This window comes from Protopterus annectens, chromosome 3.part1 (assembly GCF_019279795.1).
Source record: "Protopterus annectens isolate FY-2018-M chromosome 3.part1, PAN1.0, whole genome shotgun sequence".
In the NCBI taxonomy this organism is placed as follows: domain Eukaryota; kingdom Metazoa; phylum Chordata; order Ceratodontiformes; family Protopteridae; genus Protopterus; species Protopterus annectens.
The window spans coordinates 1,816,828,274-1,816,850,676 of record NC_056732.1 but is presented as its reverse complement, the minus strand read 5'-3'; the positions used below and the strand labels follow the sequence as shown (position 1 = coordinate 1,816,850,676).

Genomic DNA, 22,403 nt, shown 5'->3' with positions numbered 1-22,403 from the left:
GCAAACGTGAGTATGCTCAGTATATCAGTCTTCTTCCGCACTGTCTTCTGTGGGCTTTGCCCTTGTGATCAAACTACACCAATCATGGGTAAATCCTGATATACCCTCACACAGGAGTGGACTATTGCTTAATATCTTCTGATAGTAAAAACATGCTGATCATAGAGTTTGTGCTTGTTTTGAACCACCTTATATATTTAAAATGAATTCTAATTTAGAATGTCTGATGCTATTAAATGGTTGCCTGAATGTTTTTCCAGATAATTTACCCTATGTTACCAGAATGCATTAAATATTTTGTTTAGGAACCAGATAAGCAAGAGATCTATTAGTACACTTTGGAACTGTAGCCAGTGCTTTTTTCCCAGGGTGAAAAAAGAAGAAAAAACTTCCATCGCTCCAAATATTTCCTAATATATTGAATGATTGTAACCCTTTCCATATCATCAGTCCCATAAAACTAAATAAACCTGCAGTCTGTCTCTCTGCTAGATCAGTAACCAACTCCTCACAGTTATAGCGTAACTACATGATGCTGATTGGTTATCTTTATAATACAACCTGTAATCCAGGTATATCTTGGTTACCCTTATATACCACCTATAATCCAGGTACAGCTTTGTTATCTTTATATACTACCTATAATGCAGGTGCATCTTGGTTATCTTTATATGCCACCTATAATCCAGGTACAGCTTGGTTATCTTTATATATTACCTGTAATCCAGGTACATCTTGGTTATCTTTATATATTACCTGTAATCCAGGTGCAGCTTGCTTATCTTTATATAACACCTATAATCCAGATATAGTTTGGTTATCTTTATATACTACCTATAATGCAGGTACAGCTTAGTTGTCTTTATATACTACCAGTAATCCAGGTGCAGCTTGGTTATCTTTATATACTACCTATAGTCCAGGTGCAGCTTGGTTATCTTTGTATACTACCCTTAATCCAGGTACAGCTTGGTTATCTTTATATACTGCCTATAATCCAGATACACTTGGTTATCTTTATATACTACCTGTAATCCAGGTACAGCTTGGTTATCTTTATATATTACCTGTAATCCAGGTACAGTTTGGTTATCTTTATATACTACCTGTAATCCAGGTACAGCTTGGTTATCTTTATATATTACCTGTAATCCAGGTACAGTTTGGTTATCTTTATATATTACCTGTAATCCAGGTACAGCTAGGTTATCTTTATATACTACCTGTAATCCAGGTATAGCTTGGTTATCTTTATATACAACCTGTAATCTAGATACAGCTTGGTTATTTGTATATACTACCTATAATACAGGTACAGCTTGGTTATCTTTATATACTACCTGTAATCCAGGTACATCTTGGTTATATTTATATATTACCTGTAATCCAGGTGCAGCTTGGTTATCTTTATATACTACCTATAATCCAGGTACAGCTTGGTTATCTTTATATGCCACCTATAATCCAGGTACAGATTCTTTATATACTACCTGTAATTCAGGTGCAGCTTGGTTATCTTTATATACTACCTGTAATCTGGGTGCATCTTGGTTATCTTTATATACTACCTGTAATCCAGTTGCAGCTTGATTCTCTTTATATAGTACCTGTAATCTGGGTTCATCTTGGTTATCTTTATATACTACCTGTAAAACAGGTACAGTTTGGTTATCTTTATATATTACCTGTAATCCAGGTGCTGCTTGGTTATCTTTATATGCTACCTGTAATCCAGGTACAACTTGGTTATCTTTATATACTACCTGTAATCCAGGTACATCTTGGTTATCTTTATATACTACCTGTAATCCAGGTACATCTTGGTTATCTTTATATACTACCTGTAATCCAGGTGCAGCTTTGTTATCTTTATATACTACCTGTAATCCAGGTACAGCTTGGTTATCTTTATATACTACCTGTAATCCGGGTGCAGCTTGGTTATCTTTGTATATTACCTGTAGTCCAGGTGCAGCTTGGTTATCTTTATATACTACCTGCAATCCAGGTCCAGATATGTTATCTTTATATTATCTTTATATACTACCTGCAATCCAGGTCCAGATATGTTATCTTTATATACTACCTGTAATCCAGGTACAGCTCAGTTATCTTTATATACTACCTGCAATCCAGGTGCAGCTTGGTTACATTTATATACTGCCTATAATCCAGGTACAGCTTGGTTATTTTTATACACTACCTGTAATCCAGGTACAGCTTGGTTATCTTTATATACTACCTGTAATCCAGGTATAGCTTGGTTATCTTTATATAATACTTGTAATCCAGGTGCAACTTGGTTATTTTTATATACTATCTGTAATACAGGTGCAGCTTGGTTATCTTTATATACTACTTGTAATCCAGGTGCAGCTTGATTATCTTTACATACTACCTGTAATCCAGATGCAGCTTGGTTATCTTTATATACTACCTGTAATCCAGGTTCAGATTTGTTATCTTTATATACTCCCTGTAATCCAGGTGCAGCGTGGTTATCTTTATATACTACCTTTAGTCCAGGTACAGCTCTTTCAGCATTTTATAATGTTCTCACTTAAATTCAGGACAGACTATACACACTAAAGACTATGAAGCTGCAGGGCAAAAAAACTTTGGGTAGCTACAGAATATTTTAATGAAATTAGGAGCATGAGTAAAGCCTAGTTAGCCTGGAAATCTGACTCGGCTAATAAGGAAAAGTTCTGCACATTCAAATATTTGAGAAGCCTTACTAATATCAATACAAATGCAGCTAGTCAACTTTTGCAGAAAAATGCAAAGAAAGATGCTTAGGACAATCTCAGAGTTGGCCTTGTTTGACCTAATTAGCCCTCTTAGCTGCCTATTTACTATGATGAGAGCATTTGCATCTTTATGGGAATTAGCTTTCTTGAGTTTTTCCCCATTTTGTTTCCTTTTGTTGTATATTTAATATGGGATGCCGCCAAGGTGGATTGTTTCTAGGGCTAGTCCTGGGCTTGCTTCTGGTAGGCACAGCAGACTTTATGGAGGCATTGACATAATTTTACAGAGTTCAAGAGGAATTCACTATAGGCTGCTGTGTTCTCTGGGTTTGGATGGGCTTTGAATTTTATCAGTCCTTCACTTAATAAAAGATAATTTTCCTTGGAATAGTTCCTAATTGTTACTGGTTTTAATGGGATTACAGAGTTGATTTCGATTTCAAAGGCGACAGCTTTATTGCTGGACCTTTACCAGTAAGGATGAGACATGGGATGGTGCAGTGTTCTTCCATTATTTGTATGCATGAGCCTGTAGGGGGTGTATTCACTATTTGGTTAAGGGTGTTTGTATTTACAAAGTCCATGAATCGCTCTGCATGTAAATTTGAGGCAGTGTAGGATTCCCAATCTATAGAGGGGTGATTAAAGTCTCCCAAGAGTAGGGTGTTAGGTTGGATGGTAGATGTCTCCAGTAGGTCCAATTATGCATTGTGAGAATCCTGGGATAAGGGGGGTGAACTGTAACTGGCCAGGATATTGTTAGGGATTTTGTCTGTGGTGATCTGCACATGGAGAAACTCCAGCACATCATCCTGTTTGACCATCCTTGAGGTATGTTTGTTATTGATGTATACTGAGACAGCTCCACCTTTAGCCCTTTTCTGTGCAGCTACTGGTCTAAAAGTGTGGAAGGCACTGCAAGCTTGGACTGCTGGTTTACTCTCTGCCACTTTAAACCATACCTCGTTAACTGCACAGATATCTATATTCTTGATTGTGAGGAGGGCTTTGAGGGAGTGTAGACTGAAATTCCCTGAGTGGGAATCGAATCTGAGCCATGGTGCTGAGAGTGCCAAATCCTAACCAACAGACCACCAGGAATCCCCTTCTTACAAAGGGGTGTGAATGCATTTCTCATAACTGTGCAAACTGAGTGGATATTGTTACAGACTGTGTTTCTCTGTTATAATCACCTTATTTACCTTGCTGTGATACTTTGTTGTTCACAGTATTTTACTTGTATTGGTCTTTTGTTTCACTCACTAATTAATTTATTGTAAACTGCATCATTACTCTGTATTCAGCCTGCATGGCTCGGGTCATGCCTGAAAAGGGCCTTGGACCATTACACTTACCCCATTGTCAAAAATAAATAAAAAGATCCTTCCAAGTCTTTTTTTCAGCTATAACCTGGCCAAGGTCAACTGCAAGTTTAATATGTGTGGACAGTTTGGAGTGTCCAGTGCAGCTAACAATGCATTATGATGTATGTTTTTACTATAAAGACAGATTGTTAACAACTTTATTGTTCATCCTTGGTGTCTTCTGCTAATTCTACTTAGGCAGCGGTCATAACTGTAAGGAATGGACATAGTGACATCCTAGATGCTGGTACGGGCAGTGGCCATAACTGTAAGGAATGGACATAGTGACATCCTAGATGCTGGTACGGGCAGTGGTCATATCTGTAAGGAATGGACATAGTGACATTCTAAATGCTGGTACGGGCAGTGGTCATAACTGTAAGGAATGGACATAGTGACATCCCAGATGCTGGTACAGGCAGCGGTCATAACTGTACGGAGTGGACATAGTGACATCCTAGATGGTGGTATGGGCAGTGGTCATAACTGTAAGGAATGGACATAGTGACATCCTAGATGGTGGTACGGGCAGCGGTCATAACTGTAAGGAATGGACACAGTGACATCCTAGATGGTGGTACGGGCAGTGGTCATACCTGTAAGGAATGGACATAGTGACATCCTAGATGCTGCTGGTACACTCCTGAAGTAGTTGTATTTACATTAAGCTGTCAAGGACTGGGCAATTTTAATTTTGGCACTTTGTTACATTTTTATTTAACAGTTTCAGAGTTCTCTTCTGTTTGCAGTCAGGAATAAGTAAATTCTTTGTGCTTTCAGATGCCAGAAAGTTTTGAAGACGTTGCTGTTGAGTTTTCAATCGAGGAGTGGAAGATGTTGAGTAAACAGGAGAAAGAGCTACACAAGGAGGTGATGATACAGAACTACGAGAACATGATTTCTGTAGGTGAGAACTGATCCCAGAAGTACAATGCATATTTGATAGATGTACTTGCTTTTATAGCTGCAGGAATGGTTGTATTTGAAGAGACATTATAAATTGGTTAAAAGATTCTCTTCTGACATTACATTTTCTTTCTGAAAGCTAATATGTATTTCCAGCCATATTGCATATTTTTTGTACTACTTGAAGTTGCTGTCATAGTTTGCTTTAAACTTTAGATATTTTATATAATATAATGAATTGATATATGCTCTGATGAATCACTGACTGATTTATGTGTTTTCACCATCGTTTGCACTTCATGTGTTTGATTTTGACATATTTCACCTAAAAATGGATATTTTTTCTCCATGTGTATTAGATTTGTTTTCTTCTATGTATTTTTCGCTACATGATGTCCTAGAGCAGTGACTGAATAGAGTATATCATAGGAGGTTACTATGCTGTTGACCTGGAGGTCATTTCAAGCCTAGCCGTTTCATCCCAATGTAATACCATAGATACTCTAGTCAGTACCCAGGACTGTATTTATTAATGACTGCCCATATCCAGGAGGTTTGTGGCTTCTATCCCCAGTAAGAATTTACGGTGCCCCATCCACATGTCCAGGTTCCTTTTGAACAATGTCATGGAGCTGCTGTGCTTCACATGAACTGGCAGCCTATTCGAAAGACATGGCAGTCGCTGGGATTCTCAGAGTTGGTACTTGTATAGTAGTCTTGTTTACAAGCCTCCACAGCTAGTCAGAATAATTTGGTGATAAGGGTCTGTCTTGCTTTGTTGTGATACCTAAGGGTCTACATACCATTTTATGCTGATATAGGAATGCTGCACTCCATCCCCCCAATATTGTTGAATAACATGATGTAAATTGGAAGTAAAACTGGCCTCGATTGAGGCTTATTGCATAAAGGCACCTTCATGTTTATTGTAGCAGGCCTGCCAAAATAAGAATTTCAGGCATCCTATGTTTTCTGTCATTCCTGCTAGGTTTTTCATATCACTGTCCCAGCTGGAATGCTGTTGGTGAATGTAACAATATGTGTTGGCTGTAAGTTGATTCTTGCTAGATCTGCGTATACTTGTGCATGCCCTTGGGGCAGGTAAAATTTGCAGGTAACTTCTTTGTCTACCATCTCTTCAGTAGCTTTAAGGTATTTCTGCATGAGTTGTGGACTTCCTTACTGACTTAGTATTAGGTCATCCAGACAGGGTGGTTCTGGATACCTTTAACTGCTATTTAAATAACAACTCTATCCCACTGTGGACCTCCTTCAGATTATGACAGGACTAAGCTTGCTTCAAACTATTGCCTTTCATACCATTAATCATGAACATATTCCACTGTTTCACATGACAGTGTTGACATGATACTTGGTGGTAGAGTATTCAACCAGCTTACTATAGCTCACACCATTGTTCACCAACCCAACAACTGCCCTCACAAATCTTGTACAGACATACACTACCCACCGGACACTTCAATCATCCAATAAATTACTTTTAAAAGTCACCAAAGCCAACAGTAGTTTCTAAGACTCTGTTCTCTCACCAGATAGCAAAAGCCTGGAATGAAATACTCCAGTTTATACAAAGTTCTACCAGTACTTCCCATTTTAAATTCCATCTAAAGGAATACTTGAAAAACAATTTGGACTGCTCCTGCTCCAATCCTGGATAATTCACTCCTTTCTATTTCTGTTTTACTTTTCTGTCTTTTTACATTATCCCTTAATACTACCACATACCAATCACCACCAGTTACATCCTGTATTTAATCTATACCATTTCTTTAAGTATTTTGTTGTTTTAATGTTAAATGTATGTTTCTTTCATATTTCTTGGTTTTGTGTTTTATAGCCTTGAAGCATGTACTATACCAAATGTGTGAACTTTTTTTTTGTTTAGATGCCAGTATGGATCTGTATTTTTCTCACACCTAGCATACTGTTATTCTATGCTAAACCGATTTTTTTATTGTTACTATTTGTTACATTCCATTCCATCTTTATGTATGTATTCTCAGTATAACTATGGCGCTTATCTCCCTGGGCCTCCGTTGAAAATGGGCCACTGACCCAGTGAGACCTTCCCAGTAAACAAATGTGAATTAAATAAATAGAGTTATAGAGTCAGTTTCTTGGACTAATCATTACCTGGTCTGTTTTGAAATCCTCCCTTTCGTAGCTATCCGTTATTGCATACTCTGGGTTTCAGGATTTCTTGAACAACTTTTCAAGGGATGCGACTCCCTTGCTTGCTGCACTGTGAACTGTTTTGCCGGTGAGCTACAATAGCTAATTTTGACATATAGTATAACCTTCACCAGAGCTGGTGGCCTCCTAACTCCAGTGCAAATGTACCCAGCCTCCACTGTAAATTCATAATGCTGGTTTGGTTAAGAGCTTCACGACCTCATGATACTTGGGTAGAGGATGAAGCTCAAGTGGAGGAAATCCAGCTGTCCAGTGGATGCACTGAATCATTTTTCAGTTTATAGTGATATGGTGTAAGAAGGCATAGAACCAAAGAACCTCTCAGCCAGCTATTGTCTTCCGAATCATGCACTTGCTGTGTAGTCCAGCTTGTCTGTTTAAAGCAGAGATCTTTGTCTGCTTCAGAATGTGAGATAGTTGCTAATTTCTTTCTGGTAAGCATGGCAATATTTGGTTTGAGACCCTGCAGTCAGTGCTTATTTGGTAGAACATCAGTACTTATTTGGTAGAACATGAGTGCTTATTTGGTAGAACATTGCTCCAAATGACAAATGTGTTGATAATAGCTGGGTTGAGCCTATTGGATTTACATCTTACCAAAACAAACTAGGCATGTATTACTTTGCCATATGTTTTGAACTCTTTGATTATCTGATAATTCATGCCTCTCTCACAGTAGATACATTCACATTCTTTAAAAATGGCCTTAGTTATAACCATCATCCAGAAAACACATTTTTACCTGCTTGACCCAGAGAGTTGCCAAGCAGTTTCTGACCTTTTCTTTATTGACAAGGATGTGTAAGCCACATGTGTGTTCTCTTGACCATTTTAGCCCTTGTCATTCCCTAGTTGTAAGAGATCAGTGGTTCAATTTCATCTTAATCAACTCTGGTCTTTGTTGTGCATTTAACACTATGGATCATGACATAATTTTGGAACATTGCAGTTCCCCAGAGGTCTTTCAGGCACATTCCCTGGGTGATTTGTCTCTTGTCTCTGTAGGTATTCTCAGAGAGTTGCTCCTGGACCCCATACTACCTATTGTAGCCATCTGACTTGCTGTATGACAAAAAGACTTCAACCTGGCCACATTGTGTTTTATGGTGTACATTTTCAGATGACTTCACACAGAAAGAAAGAGAGGTTTGACTTATCATTGCTACATTGACAGCACCCGGCTATATGTATGCCGTCCCATAATCCTTTGATTGTGCGCTAAACTGTCTGGATGTCATTTTTAACTGGAACAAAGTTAACTGAATAATGTCGAGTCTTGCTAAGCCAGAGGTTGTGATTGTGCGCATTACCATCAGAACGTCTGATCTCTGTGTGTTTTATTTACATTTGCTAAGTGGGATTGTTCCATTTTCATAGGTGGCTTTAGGAGAAGCGATCCTGTCACACTTGTTACATAGATGTAGTGTTAATTTTACTTTTCAGGCAAATTTATTACATTATTAGAATACCTGAACACTAAGGATGCAGTTTTTTAACAAACTTAAAAATGTAATTTAACAACAAGGATGTAAATGTCTTATTATGTAAGGTAGCTATGGACAGCATTAAGCCTGACATTTGATGTTCATCACAGTTGCCTAAACATGTTTCTGTTTGAGAATTAGGTAAATGGAGGAGTTAAGTTGTGGCAGAAGGAAGAATATTAAAATATAAAGGAAGGTGGGAAATCTGGGAATTTTGGTGAGTACTAATTGTATGTTGTATTTTTAATGTTGTAGTCACATTTGCAGTGCTTGCTGGATGATAGGAAATGCTCTAACTGATAGCCTAGTACCTACCTATGAAACTATCTGCCCAAAGGCATTTATAAGCCTAGCCAGAATGTGTTGGCTTTCGCCGCCCCCTTAGATTAGTTCCCTGTGCCTCTGTCCAGCAGAGCCACTGAAGTGATCTCTGAGGTAAACTTTCTGTTTCCCATCCACTCGTCAAGATTTCTCTTGAAGAGTGTTAGCGAGGAGCTCTGCCTGATGTAGATTGGGATCTTGTTCCAAAGCATGGGAAGTCTCTGGGACAGGAATCTATCCCTCCAGCATGTCCTATTTATTGTTGTGGTGAGGTTTAGATCCCTAGAGTGTGTGGCTCGTGGGGATAAGGTTTTCTTTAGGTGGAGCATGTCCATAAATTCTGGGTTGGACATGGCCTTGTATGTCAGGCAGAGATCACCTCTGAGTAGATGGTATGCAACCGAGTACAGCTGTAATTTCTTCAGTTGAGCTGCATAGGGCATCTGTTTGAGGCCAATGATCCTCTTGGTGAGGTGCGGCTGTGGTCTTTCTAGCTGTTGCAGGTAATGGGGCATTGTATTCTATGATGGGTCTGATGAGTGATGAGTAGAGGGGTACAATGACCTCTTTTGATATGGATGCGAACCCTTTTGTGATTAGGTGGGCCACGTAGAAGGATTTTCTAACCACTTTGGCAATGTGATTATCAAAGCTCAGATTACTATCTACTTGGGTCCCCATTTCCCTTATTACGTCTTCCGCATTTAGGGGACTACCACCTATGTGGTAGTTTGTGGGTACTTTGTTTTTTCCAAAGGGGATGACTATGCACTTTTTGGCATTTAGCTTGAGGCCATGATTTTGACACCAGGTATCCGTCTCAGTGAGACCCTTTTGGAGGATGCCTGTGTCAGCCGGAGAGTCAATTATAACCCCTAGTTTGCAGTTGTCTGCGAACTTGGTCAGTAATAGTCCTCCTGTGCTTGCCTGTACCTCTGAGAAGTATATGCTGAACAGGAGGGGTCCTAGGACTGAGCCCTGGGGAACTCCACTTGTAAACGATTTAGAGTCGGACCTAGCTCCCGCAACTCTCACCATGTAGGTTCTGTCCATGAGCCAGTTGGAAACCCATCTTGTGACGTAGGGGTTTATGTTCAGGCTGGTGAGCTTGTCTATAATACCAGAATGGGGAATGGTGTCAAAGGCCTTTGTGAGGTCTAGGTAGGCTGTGTGTACCACGTTTTCCTCATCTATAGCCTTGGTAACTGTCTCAAAGAAGTCCACCAGGTTCAGGAGGCATGATCTGCCCTTAACGAAGCCGAACTGGGTAGGGTCCAGTGTTTGTTGGTTCCCAATGTCTCTCTTAATGAGTTCCATGATGATGCGCTCCATAGCCTTGCAGACCAAGCTAGTCAGGCTTATAGGGCGATAGTTCCCGGGGTCTGTTGTGGCTCCACCTTTGTGGAGCGGAATAACCGCTGCTGTGCGCCACTCTGTGGGTACGTAGCCTGTGGAGAGGCTGAGTTTGAACAGTGTGTTTAGATGAGGGGTTAGTTTGTCTTTGAGCTTGTGTAGGATTCAGCCTGGGACACCGTCCGGTCCCATTGATGCTGTGTTTTTGGCTTTGGAGAGGGCTGTTTTAACCTGAGTGCCTGTGATTTCAGGGACTCTACATTCTTCTGGTATGGTTATGGGCCCTCTTGGTGGTGAGAGGGTGGTGAAGTTTGCACTGAACCTGTCTGCCAGAATGTTGGCGATATCAGTTGGTTCAGTGTATTTTGTGCCACTCTGCACTAACTCTGAGCAGGTCTGAGCATTGCCACTTAGATTCTTGACATAGCTAAAGAATGCCTTGTGGTTATCTTTGGCGTCCATGGCAATTTTTCTTTCAAAGCTCAACTTGGATGATTTTATGAGGGATCGTAGTTTCGTGCTGATACTGATCAGGGATGTCTTCCCTTCTTGGGATTTTACTCTTTTCTGTACTAGTTTCTTCCTTCTATTGTATAGCTTGTTTATGGCAGGAGTCCACCAGACTGGTTTCCTTTTCTTGGAGGAGTGAGTTTTGGTTTTGCTTGGGATGGCATGATCTATGCATTCTTGTAGGTGCCCGTAGAATGCATTAGTAAAGATTTTTGCAGCTTGGACAGCGTTATCCTTCCGCATGGGGGCTTTGAAACTTTCTACCTCGGTCTTAAGTAACGTGAAGTTTGCTTTTGAAAAGTTTTTCATGGTGGTTTTCTTGTCCGGGGGTGGGGGCGGAATGTGGACATCCAAAGTGATTTGTTTATGGTCAGATCTAACCAGCGAGTGTTTGAAATTTTGTTAGTCATAAACTTTAGATGTAGTGGAACATTATTCTAGAATTTATATGTGACATTTGAAAAATAGGCATCACCATGTTTGTTTTGGGAGCGAATTGGCATTGTGGGAAGTTTGTTGGTGGCACTGAGGTGACAGTGGGGTTTGAACCAATGTATAAGTGATTGACTTGGAGGGCAGTTGGAGGGGTGATGTGAGCTTTGCTCATCCCAGAGTGTGTGAATTTGTTTTGAAATTCTAGCCAGTTGTTTGTTTTAAGTGAAAGATATTGATTTGTTTTATGTGAGTGACTTTATGTACTGTAGGTCTCTGGTAAGTTTGCTAAAATCAATGTATAAGTGACTCCGAGGAATTTGTGGGAAAGGAGGAGGAGCAATGGAAGAGGTTAGGTAGAAAGAATACTTTACAGTGACTAGTTTGGCTTGTGGGACAAGAATTTAAGCACACTGTGCAGGAAGGCTAATCTGCTGTTTGTCTGTTGACTTTTCTTATGTTCACATCAAGACTTCAGACAGAAGTCAAAGGTAATCCAGGCAGTGTGTATTAAGGGACATCATGGTGAGAAGTGCCATCTTTATCAAGTACTTTTTGTGTATTATAGTACTGGACTTGTTAAGTCCAGTGTAGAATAATATTATTTGGCATTTCATTGTGTTGATTTGTAGTCTGCCATCCCAAATAGAACCAAGATGCTCTCCTCCAAAAAAAAGGAAGCCAATCTGGTGGTCCCCTGCCATAAACAAACTTTACAACAAAATGAAGAAACTGTTGCAGAAAAGAGGAAAATCCCAGGATGCAAAAAACTTCCTTACCAGCCTGAGTAAGAAACTGAGATCCCTCATAAAATCCTCCAAAGCTAGTTACGAAAATAAAATTGCCAAAGATTCCAAAGACAACCACAAAGCATTCTATAACTATGTCAAGAATCTAAATGGCAATGCTCAGATCTGCTCTGAGCTACAACAGAATGGCATTAAATATACTGATCCCAAGGATATTGCCAATATCCTGGCAGATCGATTCAGTGCCAACTTCACCCCCCTCTCACCCCCTAAATGGCCCATCTCAATACCGGAAGATTGTCAAATTCCGGTAATAACGGCCATACAGGTAAACAAAATGCACTCTCCAAAGCTAAGAATACAGCATCCATGGGACCAGATGACATCCCGGGCTGTGTACTACATGAACTACAAAATTAACTGGCACCTCACCTAAGTGTCATGTTTAATCATACACTTACCTCAGGCTTCATGCCCACTGAGTGGTGCACAACTACAGTTATCCCACTCCACAAGGGGGGATCCACCTTGGATCCTGAGAACTACTACCCCATCAGTCTGACGAGCCTGATCTGCAAGGCCATGGAACGTATCATCGTGGAACTTATAAACAAAGACATTGGCAACCTTAAAACACTGGACCCCACCCAGTTTGGGTTCGTGAAGGGCCGATTTTGTCTTATGAACCTGATTGACTTCTTCAAATCAGTCTCCAGAGCCGTGGGCGAGGGTAAGGCAGTCCACACAGCCTATCTGGACCTTGCCAAGGCCTTTGACACCATCCCCCACTCTGGAATCATAGATAAACATATTAAGCTGGGCATTAATCCCTACATCACTCGATGGGTTGCCAACTGGCTTACTGATAGAACCCACACTGTAAAAGTAGCTGACTCCAAATCCATCTCCAGACAAGTGACAAGTGGAGTACCTCAGGGTTCAGTCCTGGGACCTCTCTTGTTTGGCATCTACTTCTCTGAACAAAGTTCACAGATGACTGCAAACTGGGAGCCATTATTGAATCCCCAAATAATGTGGATACTCTACAAAATGGACTTACAGAAACAGATGCTTGGTACCAGAGCCATGGGCTCAAGCTCAATGCCAAGAAATGTATAGTTATCCCCTTTGGGAAAAAAACATGTACCCATGAATTACCACATAGGTGGCAGTGCACTAAACACTGAAAGTATGATAAGAGACTTAGGGACACACTTCACCTTCAATAACAACATTGCCACAACAGTTTGAAATCCATCTATGTGGCACACCTCATCACTAAGGGCTTTTCATCCAGAAAAAAGGAGGTCATTGTCCCACTGTACTCATCCCTCATTAGACCCATTATAGAATACAACGCCCCATTTGGTATGCACCTCTCAAGACATCTGCAACAACTGGAAAGGCCGCAGAAATACATCACTAAAAGAATCACAAGCCTAAAGCAGATGCCCTATGCTGACCGCCTTAAAAAACTCTATACTCTGTCGCATATCGTCTACTCCGAGGCGATCTCTGCTTAACATGCAAGGCCATGTCAAACCCAGAGCTGTTAGACATGCTACACTTAAAGAAATCCCAATCCCTCAGAGCCACACGCTCCAGGGATGTAAACCTTGTCATCACAATAAACAAACATGCTGGAAGGATAGGTTCCTGACCCAGAAACTCCCCAGACTCTGGAGTAGACTGCCCATACATGTCAAGCAGAGCGCCTCTTTGGCCCTCTTCAAATGGAACCTTGAAGATTGGATGGGAGAAAGGAAATTCACCCCGGGGATCATGTCAGTTGCCCTGCTAGACAGGGGTCCAGGGAAGTAAATAATCTGGGAAGAAATAGCCAGGAAATTATTATGGCTTGGCTGTATAGGCCCTAGGGCCGATAGCCTAGTACCAGCCTATGAACCTATGAAGGTAATTGGCCACATTTTGATATCGTTGAAGGCATTTTGTAGTGAATTGTTAATTACAAAGGTAAATCTGGATGGGAAGGTGAGAATGACCTCATCTATATATATTGTGTTGTATTTGCTTGTTAACTTGCCAATAGAGTGGTATTGGTAAAAATAGTAAATGCATAAGTTCCAAGTGCTGACTCTTTTGGGATGCCTGACTATAAATATATTTTTTAAACTGAGATACTGTATTTTCCTATATGAGTTCTTGGATTCTGTCTGATATACAAGTAGTTATCCAGGAAACAGGATATGAGAATAGTTTTAAGTTATTTATTCTGTAGTATTTTAAATGAGTAAATGAATGAATTAATTAATTTACGCTTTGTTGACTGAGTTAGTCCCAGTAGACCAGTGTCCTCTTTTCTGGGAAGACCAGAGATGTTGTTTGTACTGTGTAGGGTAAATGTGGCCATTGCCATTCCATCTGTGTATATCCCCTACTCTTTTGGATAAAATGTTATGAGCGCTTTCACTTTCATCTCAGCTACCACCAACTGGGGATGGGACTTTGATTTAATGTCTTATTCAAAGGATGGCACACTCAGGAGTACATATTTTGGAATTCTATTCCTCCCCATAAATGTATTCCTTTTTGTATCATTCTGCAGCTTTTTACTGCCATTTTTGAGCTGTCTGTAAAGGCAGAGGGGAAGTCTGGGTCATAGTTTGATGACTTTTGTGTGATTTCCCTCCTCTGGGCTAGTAATCAAGGAGCCTCAGTTCTCACCACTGACACCAGTGAGGGATGTTTACTTGGAACAAAAATGGATACACACAGTATTTCCAGATGAAGGTGTCTGCACCAAGCACAATTACCCTTAAGAGCACACAGGGAACACATTCCCCTCCTGGGGCTGGGTTTTCCTCTCTCTCTCTCTCTCACCAGGCCCTAAATAAGTCTCCACACTGACCACAGCTGTAGAGTTGAGTCCGTGTTCCTGCTACAAGTAGCTGACACACACACACACACGCACACACGCGCACACACACACACACACACACACACACACACACACACACACACACACACACACACACACACACACACACACACACACAGCTTTGCTAAAATGTTTTATAGCATCGCAAGCTGTAAAACCATTTCAAAACGTCCACCCTTCCAATGTAGCACTTAGTTCACCCCTAAGGACGATACAGTAGGATTCGTAATCCTGGTTTTCACAGACATTTTGTATCTGGCTGCAATCTGAACTGTAAGATACACTCTTTATGGCCTAAACCAGGTAATTTAATTTCAGACTATTTTTCGAAGTTAGCTGGAAGAGATAAACCTCTTCTCTTCCAGTATCCAATGTTACATTATATTCATTTCAACAGGTACAATACAGTGTGACGTACAGGTGTATTTTCTTTTCTGTCCAGCAGGACCCACTGTTGGCACATTTTTAACAAAAGGAGCTTTACAAATACATTTTCAACATGAGTACCTGTAGAAATCAGTTTGATATACAAATGACATATAATTGTTTACAAATCTCTAGCTAGCTATGCTGGCATATGTTACACATCCACTGCTGTACATCTCCTGTCATAGCTGGCAATACCTCACATCAACACAGTTTGGATTATATTTTGTCCTCGTGTGTCATGAGTTGATGGATTCAGTTTGCCAAACATCCATGGTTGTAATGAATGCTTTGCTTTGAAAGCCTTGATATTACTTTAGAATTCTTAATATAACATAAAACCATTTACTGCCTCAGCTAGGGAAGAGACCTGGTCCAGGTATTGTCATTTGATGGTTAATGTTTGTTGATTAATGCCATTAAGTATTTTTAGATTATGGTGCCAGAGCAACCTAGATTAAGGTGTTATTTTATTGCATATCACAAAGATTACATAGGTTCATAGGTAGGTACTAGGCTATCAGCCCTAGGGCCTATACAAGCCTAGCCAAAAAGGTACCCTGGCTTTCGCCACCCAAGAAAATTATTTTCCTGTGCCCCTATCAAGCAGAGCCACAGAGGTGATCCCTAGGGTGAATTTCCTATTTCCCATCCAGTCATCAAGATTTTTCTTGAAGAGTGCTAATGAGGAGCTTTGTTTGATATAGATAGGTAGTTTGTTCCAGAGTATGGGAAGTCTCTGGGACATGAATCTGTCCCTCCAGCATGTTTTGTTTATTGTGGTGACAGGGTTTAGTTCCCTAGAGCATGTAGCTCAGAGGGATTGGGATTTCTTTAAGTGGAGCATGTCCAACAGCTCTGGGTTTGACATAGCTTTGTATGTTAGGCAGAATTGCCTCTGATTAGGCGATATGCGATGGAGTAAAGCTGGAGTTTTTTGAGACAGTCTGCGTAGGGCATCTGTTTGAGGCTGGTAATCCTCTTTGTGAGGTATTTCTGCGGCCTTTCCAGTTGTTGAAGATGTCTTGTGAGGTACATACCAAAAGGGGCGTTGTACTCTATAATGGGTCTAATGAGTGACGAGTAGAGGGGAGCAATGACCTCTTTTTTCCTGGATGAGAAACCTTTTGTGATGAGGTGTGCCACGTAGAAGGATTTCCTGACTATTGTGGCGATGTGATTATCAAAGGAGAGACTTCTGTCCACCTGTGTCCCAAGGTCTGTTATCACACTTTTGGTGTTAAGTAGACTACTACCGATGTGGTAGCTCATGGGTACAGAGTTTTTACCAGAGGGGATGACAATGCACTTTTTGGCATTGAGCTTGAGGCCATGGCTTTGACACCGGGCATCTGTCTCAGTGAGGCCCTTTTGTCCACATCGTTAGACGTTTCAATTATGGCTCCTAGTTTGCAGTTATCTGTGAACTTCATTAGCCAAAGACCTTCTGTGTTAGCCTGTACTTCAGAAAAGTAGATACCAAACAGGGGAGGACTACACTTGTCACTGGTCTGAAGTCATATTTAGAGTCTGCTACTTTCACAGTGTGGGTTCTGTCAGTGAGCCAGTTGGCAATCCATCTTGTGACATAGGGATTTATACCTAGTTTAGTGAGTTTATCTATAATTCCAGCATGGGGGATGGTGTCAAAAGCCTAGGCAAGATCTAGGTTGGCTGTGTGAACCACCTTACCCTCCTCTACGGCTTTGGTGACTGCTTCAAAGAAGTCAATCAGGTTAAGGAGACATGATCTACCTTTTATAAACCTGAACTGGGTGGGGTCCAGAGTTTGGAGATTACCAATGTTTTTGTTTATAAGTTCCATGGCCTTGCAGACTTGGCTTGTTAGGCTAATGGGGCGGTAGTTCCCAGGGTCCATGGTGGCTCCCCCTTTGTGGAGTGGGATAATTGTCGCTGTGTGCCATTCAGTAGGCACAAAGCCTTAAGTGAGGCTATGATTGAACATGGTGCTTAGGTGGGGTGCCAGTTCATTCTGTAGTTCATGTAGAACACAGCCTAGGATGTTGTCAGGTCCCATGGATGCTGTGTTCTTGGCTTTGGAGAGTTTGTTTTTTACCTGTGCAGCCATGATTACAGGAACTTTGCATTCTTCCGGTATAAAGATGGGTCCTTTAGGGGGTGGGGGGGGTGGGGTAAATTTAGCACTGAATCTATCTGCCAGGATGTTGGCAATATCAGTTGGTTCTGTATATCTAGTGCCATTGTGCTGTAACTCAGAGCAGATCTCAGTGTTGCCATTGAGATTCTTGACATAGCTATAGAATGCTTTGTGGTTGTCTTTAGAATCAGTGGTGATTTTGTTTTCATAACTAACGTTGGAGGATTTTATGAGGGATCTCAGCTTCTTACTGAGGCTGACCAGGGAGTTCTTCCAGTCATGGGATTTTACTCTTTTTTTCAACAATTTCTTTCTTCTGTTGTAGAGTTTGTTTATGGCAGGGGACTACCAGATTGGCTTCCTTTTTTTGGAGGATAGCATCTTGGTTCTATTAGGGATAGCACGATCCATGCACTTGTGTAAGTGCTTATAAAGTGCATTTGTGTAGGATTCAGCAGTCGTACCTCTATTGTCCATCTGCATGGCTGTCGTGAAGTTTGCCACTTCTGTCTTAAGAAGCATGAAGTTGGCTTTGGAGAAATTTTTACGGTGATTTCCCTAATGGGGGTGGGGGAGGGATGTGGATGTCTAGGCTGTGGTCGGATCTGACCAACAAGGAATTGACCTCTGGTGTGGAACACTGGTCACCCATGTTGGTAATGACCAGGTCTAGGATATTGCTGTCCCTGGTGGGGGTGTGGATAATGTGATCCAAGGCATTGGAATTTATGAATTCCAGAAAACGTTGAGCAAAAGAGTTAGTACATGAGTAGTTTTCCCACTTAATGGTGGAGTAGCTGAAATCGCCCATTATTAGGGTGTTGGTTTGTACCCTAATATTTTTCAGTGTATCAAGAAATGAGGAGTGGGAATCCTGGGGCATGGTGTGGGATCTGTAGCAAGTTACAATTTGGATTACGGTCTTGCCCAGAGTTAGTTGCACTTGGATAATCTCAGATGCGTTATGCTGAACAACTAGCCTGGAGGTGTGGATATCCTTAATGAGTATGGACACACCTCCACCTTTAGTGTTTCGGTCCAGGTTAGGTGGCCGAAAGGTGTGGTATGAATTATAGCCTGGTAATGCAGGGGTGCTCTCTGGAGCCTTGAACCAGGTCTCTGTCACTGCACAGATGTCGATGTTCTCCATTTTAAGGAGTGCCTCGAGTGAATGCATTTTGAGGTTTAGACTTCTAGCATTGAGTAGCATTACCTTCAGATTTTGCTTGCTTGTACCTGTTATGGTGGTGAATGTGTTCATTTGAACCTTGTCTAAAAAATGCACTATAGGGGTGGCAAGAGCCTTAGCCAGTATCCAGAATCCCAAGGGCGACAGGTGCAGGCCATCTCTGGCAAAGCATCATGGTCTATCGATCATGATATCCCAAGCATTCAGATCCTGGATCCTCTTAGAATGACACCTGAAGCTTAGCCAATTGTTGAAGCCAATCATTTTGTCCTTGTACTGTGGTATCATTCTGGGTGATGGCAGGATGCTACTCAGGGCTAGGGTAATACATGCTTGAGCTACAAGATCAGAGAGCTCCTCCATGTCTCTTTTCATGTAGTCCAGGGGGGTATGTCGCATGTCATTCACACCAACATGGACAATGACAGAGTCATATTTGTACTTGTTGTGGAGTGACCTGAGTGCGTGCATTATGTGGCGGATCCTAGCACCCGACAGGCAGCTGACAGTAACTTTCTCCTTGTTTAGCTTGGTGAGTGGAACATCAGTGTGCCTGACTATAGAGTCACCTATGACTAGAGTGTTGGGTACGTTGTTATGCCTTATGGGCTGTGGTTGAGTGGCACACTGAGTTTGTGAGCTATGTGTCATTTGGGTTGTGTTGGGGGTGGAGGTTGTATGCGTTTCTGCTTTGGAGGTCTCTGTTGCTTGAGCAGATTTTTATTGAGAGCCTCCGCAAATGTAGGCCTGTGTTTTGTGTTGCTATGTGTGTGTGTTGGTGGTGTAGGTTTTGAGGGACTATGTGATAAGTGTGGTGCAAGTGATTACCTTCTCCTCTTGACTGTCTAGTCCAGTCTTGGGTGAAGAGAGCTTTGCTTCCAGTTTGGCTATATAAGTGCATATCTCACAGGTTGTAGTGTTGGGTGGTAGGAGGAGAGGGTTATGTGTGTACATGAGGCAATTGCTGCATTGCCCCAAGATGCCCAGATTCATCAGGTAGACAGGAGAAAACACCAGGAGCTGACTCTTATACATGCCTGGATAGGTGCTTATTTATTAAGTACTAAAAATGTTTTTTTCTCTAGACAAGTGAGGAAAGTTGAGTGCTGTAGTAATTTGTAGCTTATTTAGTGCTTACAACGAGTTCTGAACAAGTGCTGAGCTCAAAGAAACAGATTTGAGCACTAAAACTGAAAAAACTGGCTAGTTCTAAGAAAAATTTTGAAGAGCAGACTTTATGGCACCGGGAATAGTTTAACCCTAGCTAAGCGGCAATTGCATAAAGTGTATTTTTTTAATATAAGAGTAACAAATGAGCAAACTGATTTAAACGAATTAACCAATAAAAAGCTAAAAACTGAGCCCCGTTCCAACAGTCTTCGATCAGACAAGTTCTAACGGCACACTCCTGCCACTAGGGTGCAGGGGAACCTTCTCCAAAAAAGATGGTCTGGGTTAGTGCTCAAGTTATACAAACAAAGCTAGATTCAGCAGGTCTGAATTTAGTCTATGGTACAGCAAACAAGGCATACCAATTTTAGAAAGTAAGAGTTCAAATAAGCAGGCACAATAAGCCTTTAACTCTAAACTCCCAGCTCAGAAGGACAGAATCTACCCTATCCTCCCACAAGAGTGCAGACCACACCTTCTTAATGTAAAATAACTGGCCCGAAGCCCAAGTGCTTAAACCAAAACTAATACACTTTTAGAATAACAGAAACTAAGCCTTTAATCAGAAACTCCCAACTTAGAAGGATGTAAGCTACCTGCCCTGCCACAACAGTGCAGACCACAAACCTTCTTAATGTAAAACCACTGGTCTGAAGCCCAAGTGCTTCAAACAAAGGCTTAGAATAACAGTTACAATTGAATCAGGCTACTAACAAGCAATAATAAATGCAGGAGAATAAATGCAATAAAGTAGGAAGAAACACAAATACAGTAAAAACAGATGAATAAAATGCATTTTTTATATAACAATAGAAAATGAGCAATCTGATTTAAACAAATTACCCAATTAACCAGTAGAAAAGCTCAAAACTGAGCCCTATTCCGGCAGTCTTCGATCAGACAAGTTCTAACTGCACACTCTTGCCACTAGGTTGCAGAAGAACCTTCTCCAAGTTATACAAACAAAGCTAGATTAAGCATGCCTGAATCTAGTCTATGCTACAGCAAACAAGGTGCACCAATTTCAGAAACAAACAGTTCAAATAAGCAGGCACAATAATCCTTTAACCAGAAATTTCCAGCTCAGAAGGGCAGAATCAAACTAACTAATTCCAATTAAGAGGTGCGATGTTAGCACCCAGTCTAAGATGCTTTCTCTTACCAACATTTTATCCTGTCTAGTTGGAAGGTAAGTCAGCTGAATAAACCTATAGAGTTATATGGAGTTAGAGGCAGTGGATAGGCAGGATCAATCAAGGCTTAAGACTATCAATTAAATGTGGCACAAAAATGCAGGAACACCAAATAAATTGTAGCCCTTATTAAACTCAAAATTGTTTTGTAGAGGTCAACCATAGACTAGATAAATATTATGTTGTGTTCCAGTCAAAGGTTTATTTTATTTTATATTTGCATTCATTTACAGGGAAATTCCAAATGGGCAAAGCCCTTTTATGTGAAGTCCTGGGTAACAGATCTGCAAGAAGGCAGCATGCTTGCCCAAGGGCATTTCTGCTGCAGAGATTTATACAGCTGTGCTTTACTGAATGCTGGGCAGACGATGAAATCCAGCCTGACAGGTAAACTACAGGGACTTTTTGGCCTCTGTATATACGGCTTTTACTCAGTTTCTTGCAGAGATCCATGTATTTATCAATGATCCTGATAGGGAGACTCCTACTCAGTCACTGTTGACTACTTTGAGATCTTGAATCTGATTTCAGGCATATGCCTTGCATCTTGCAGACTGGATTCCAGTCCTATAAGGCCTGTGTTCTCATGTTTGAAGGTCCCTGATCCATTTATTTTTTAGCTTGTGGAGACATCTTTGAGAACAAGGAGTTTCCTGTCAGCTTTGATGGAGACCTGAGTTTTCTTGGTACTCATGAAGAAATCTTTGGATCATTTCTGCCTCTAAACCCTCCATTTTAGATTTGGTTATTGAGAAGGCTGTATGCACACAGCCTTAAGTATTCTTTTGATGTCTTGACCTCCTTGCTCCATTTCAGGCATGTTTCATGATTCACCAGAGGACATAAGTGAACCCTGTTAGATCCTTAAATGACAGTCTAGTCACTAGGTGTCAGCATGTACATTGATGACTTGCCTCTGTAATATTTGACACCATGGTTTATGACAGTGATTCAGATTTGTCCATTCATTTTGCAGTGTTTCCAAAGCCTTGACTGGTTTGCCTCCTGCCTTTCTCAGCACTTGCAGAGAGTTGTCCCAGGAATTGTCAGTGGCTCAACAGGTGGCACACTCTCCTTTGGTGCAAAAGTTGTGGGTTATATTCTTACATCATATAGATGAATTGCTGATACTGCAGTGCTGCATAAGGGGGATGCTGCACTTGTGAGTGTGTTGTCCTTCGGATGAAATGTTAACCTGAGATCCCATCTGCTTGAGTTGGTGGTAGCTCAGGTGGATATAAAATATTTCATGGAACCTATTAAAAAAGTAGGGGTTCCTTATATGCAAAAAAAGAACTTGTACTTAAACATTTAACAAATATTT

The 22,403-nt window shown here is 41.0% G+C and overlaps 1 protein-coding gene across 1 annotated transcript in view; it reads left to right on the top strand.

Moving 5' to 3' along the window:
- Positions 1 to 22,403, top strand: part of LOC122798693 (zinc finger protein 271-like) — a 138,568-nt gene that overhangs the window by 48,055 nt on the left and 68,110 nt on the right. The window contains exon 2 of the mRNA XM_044067789.1: positions 4,895 to 5,021. Within this exon, the coding sequence (XP_043923724.1) occupies positions 4,895 to 5,021 (127 nt within the window). The remainder of the gene's footprint in view (positions 1 to 4,894; positions 5,022 to 22,403) is intronic.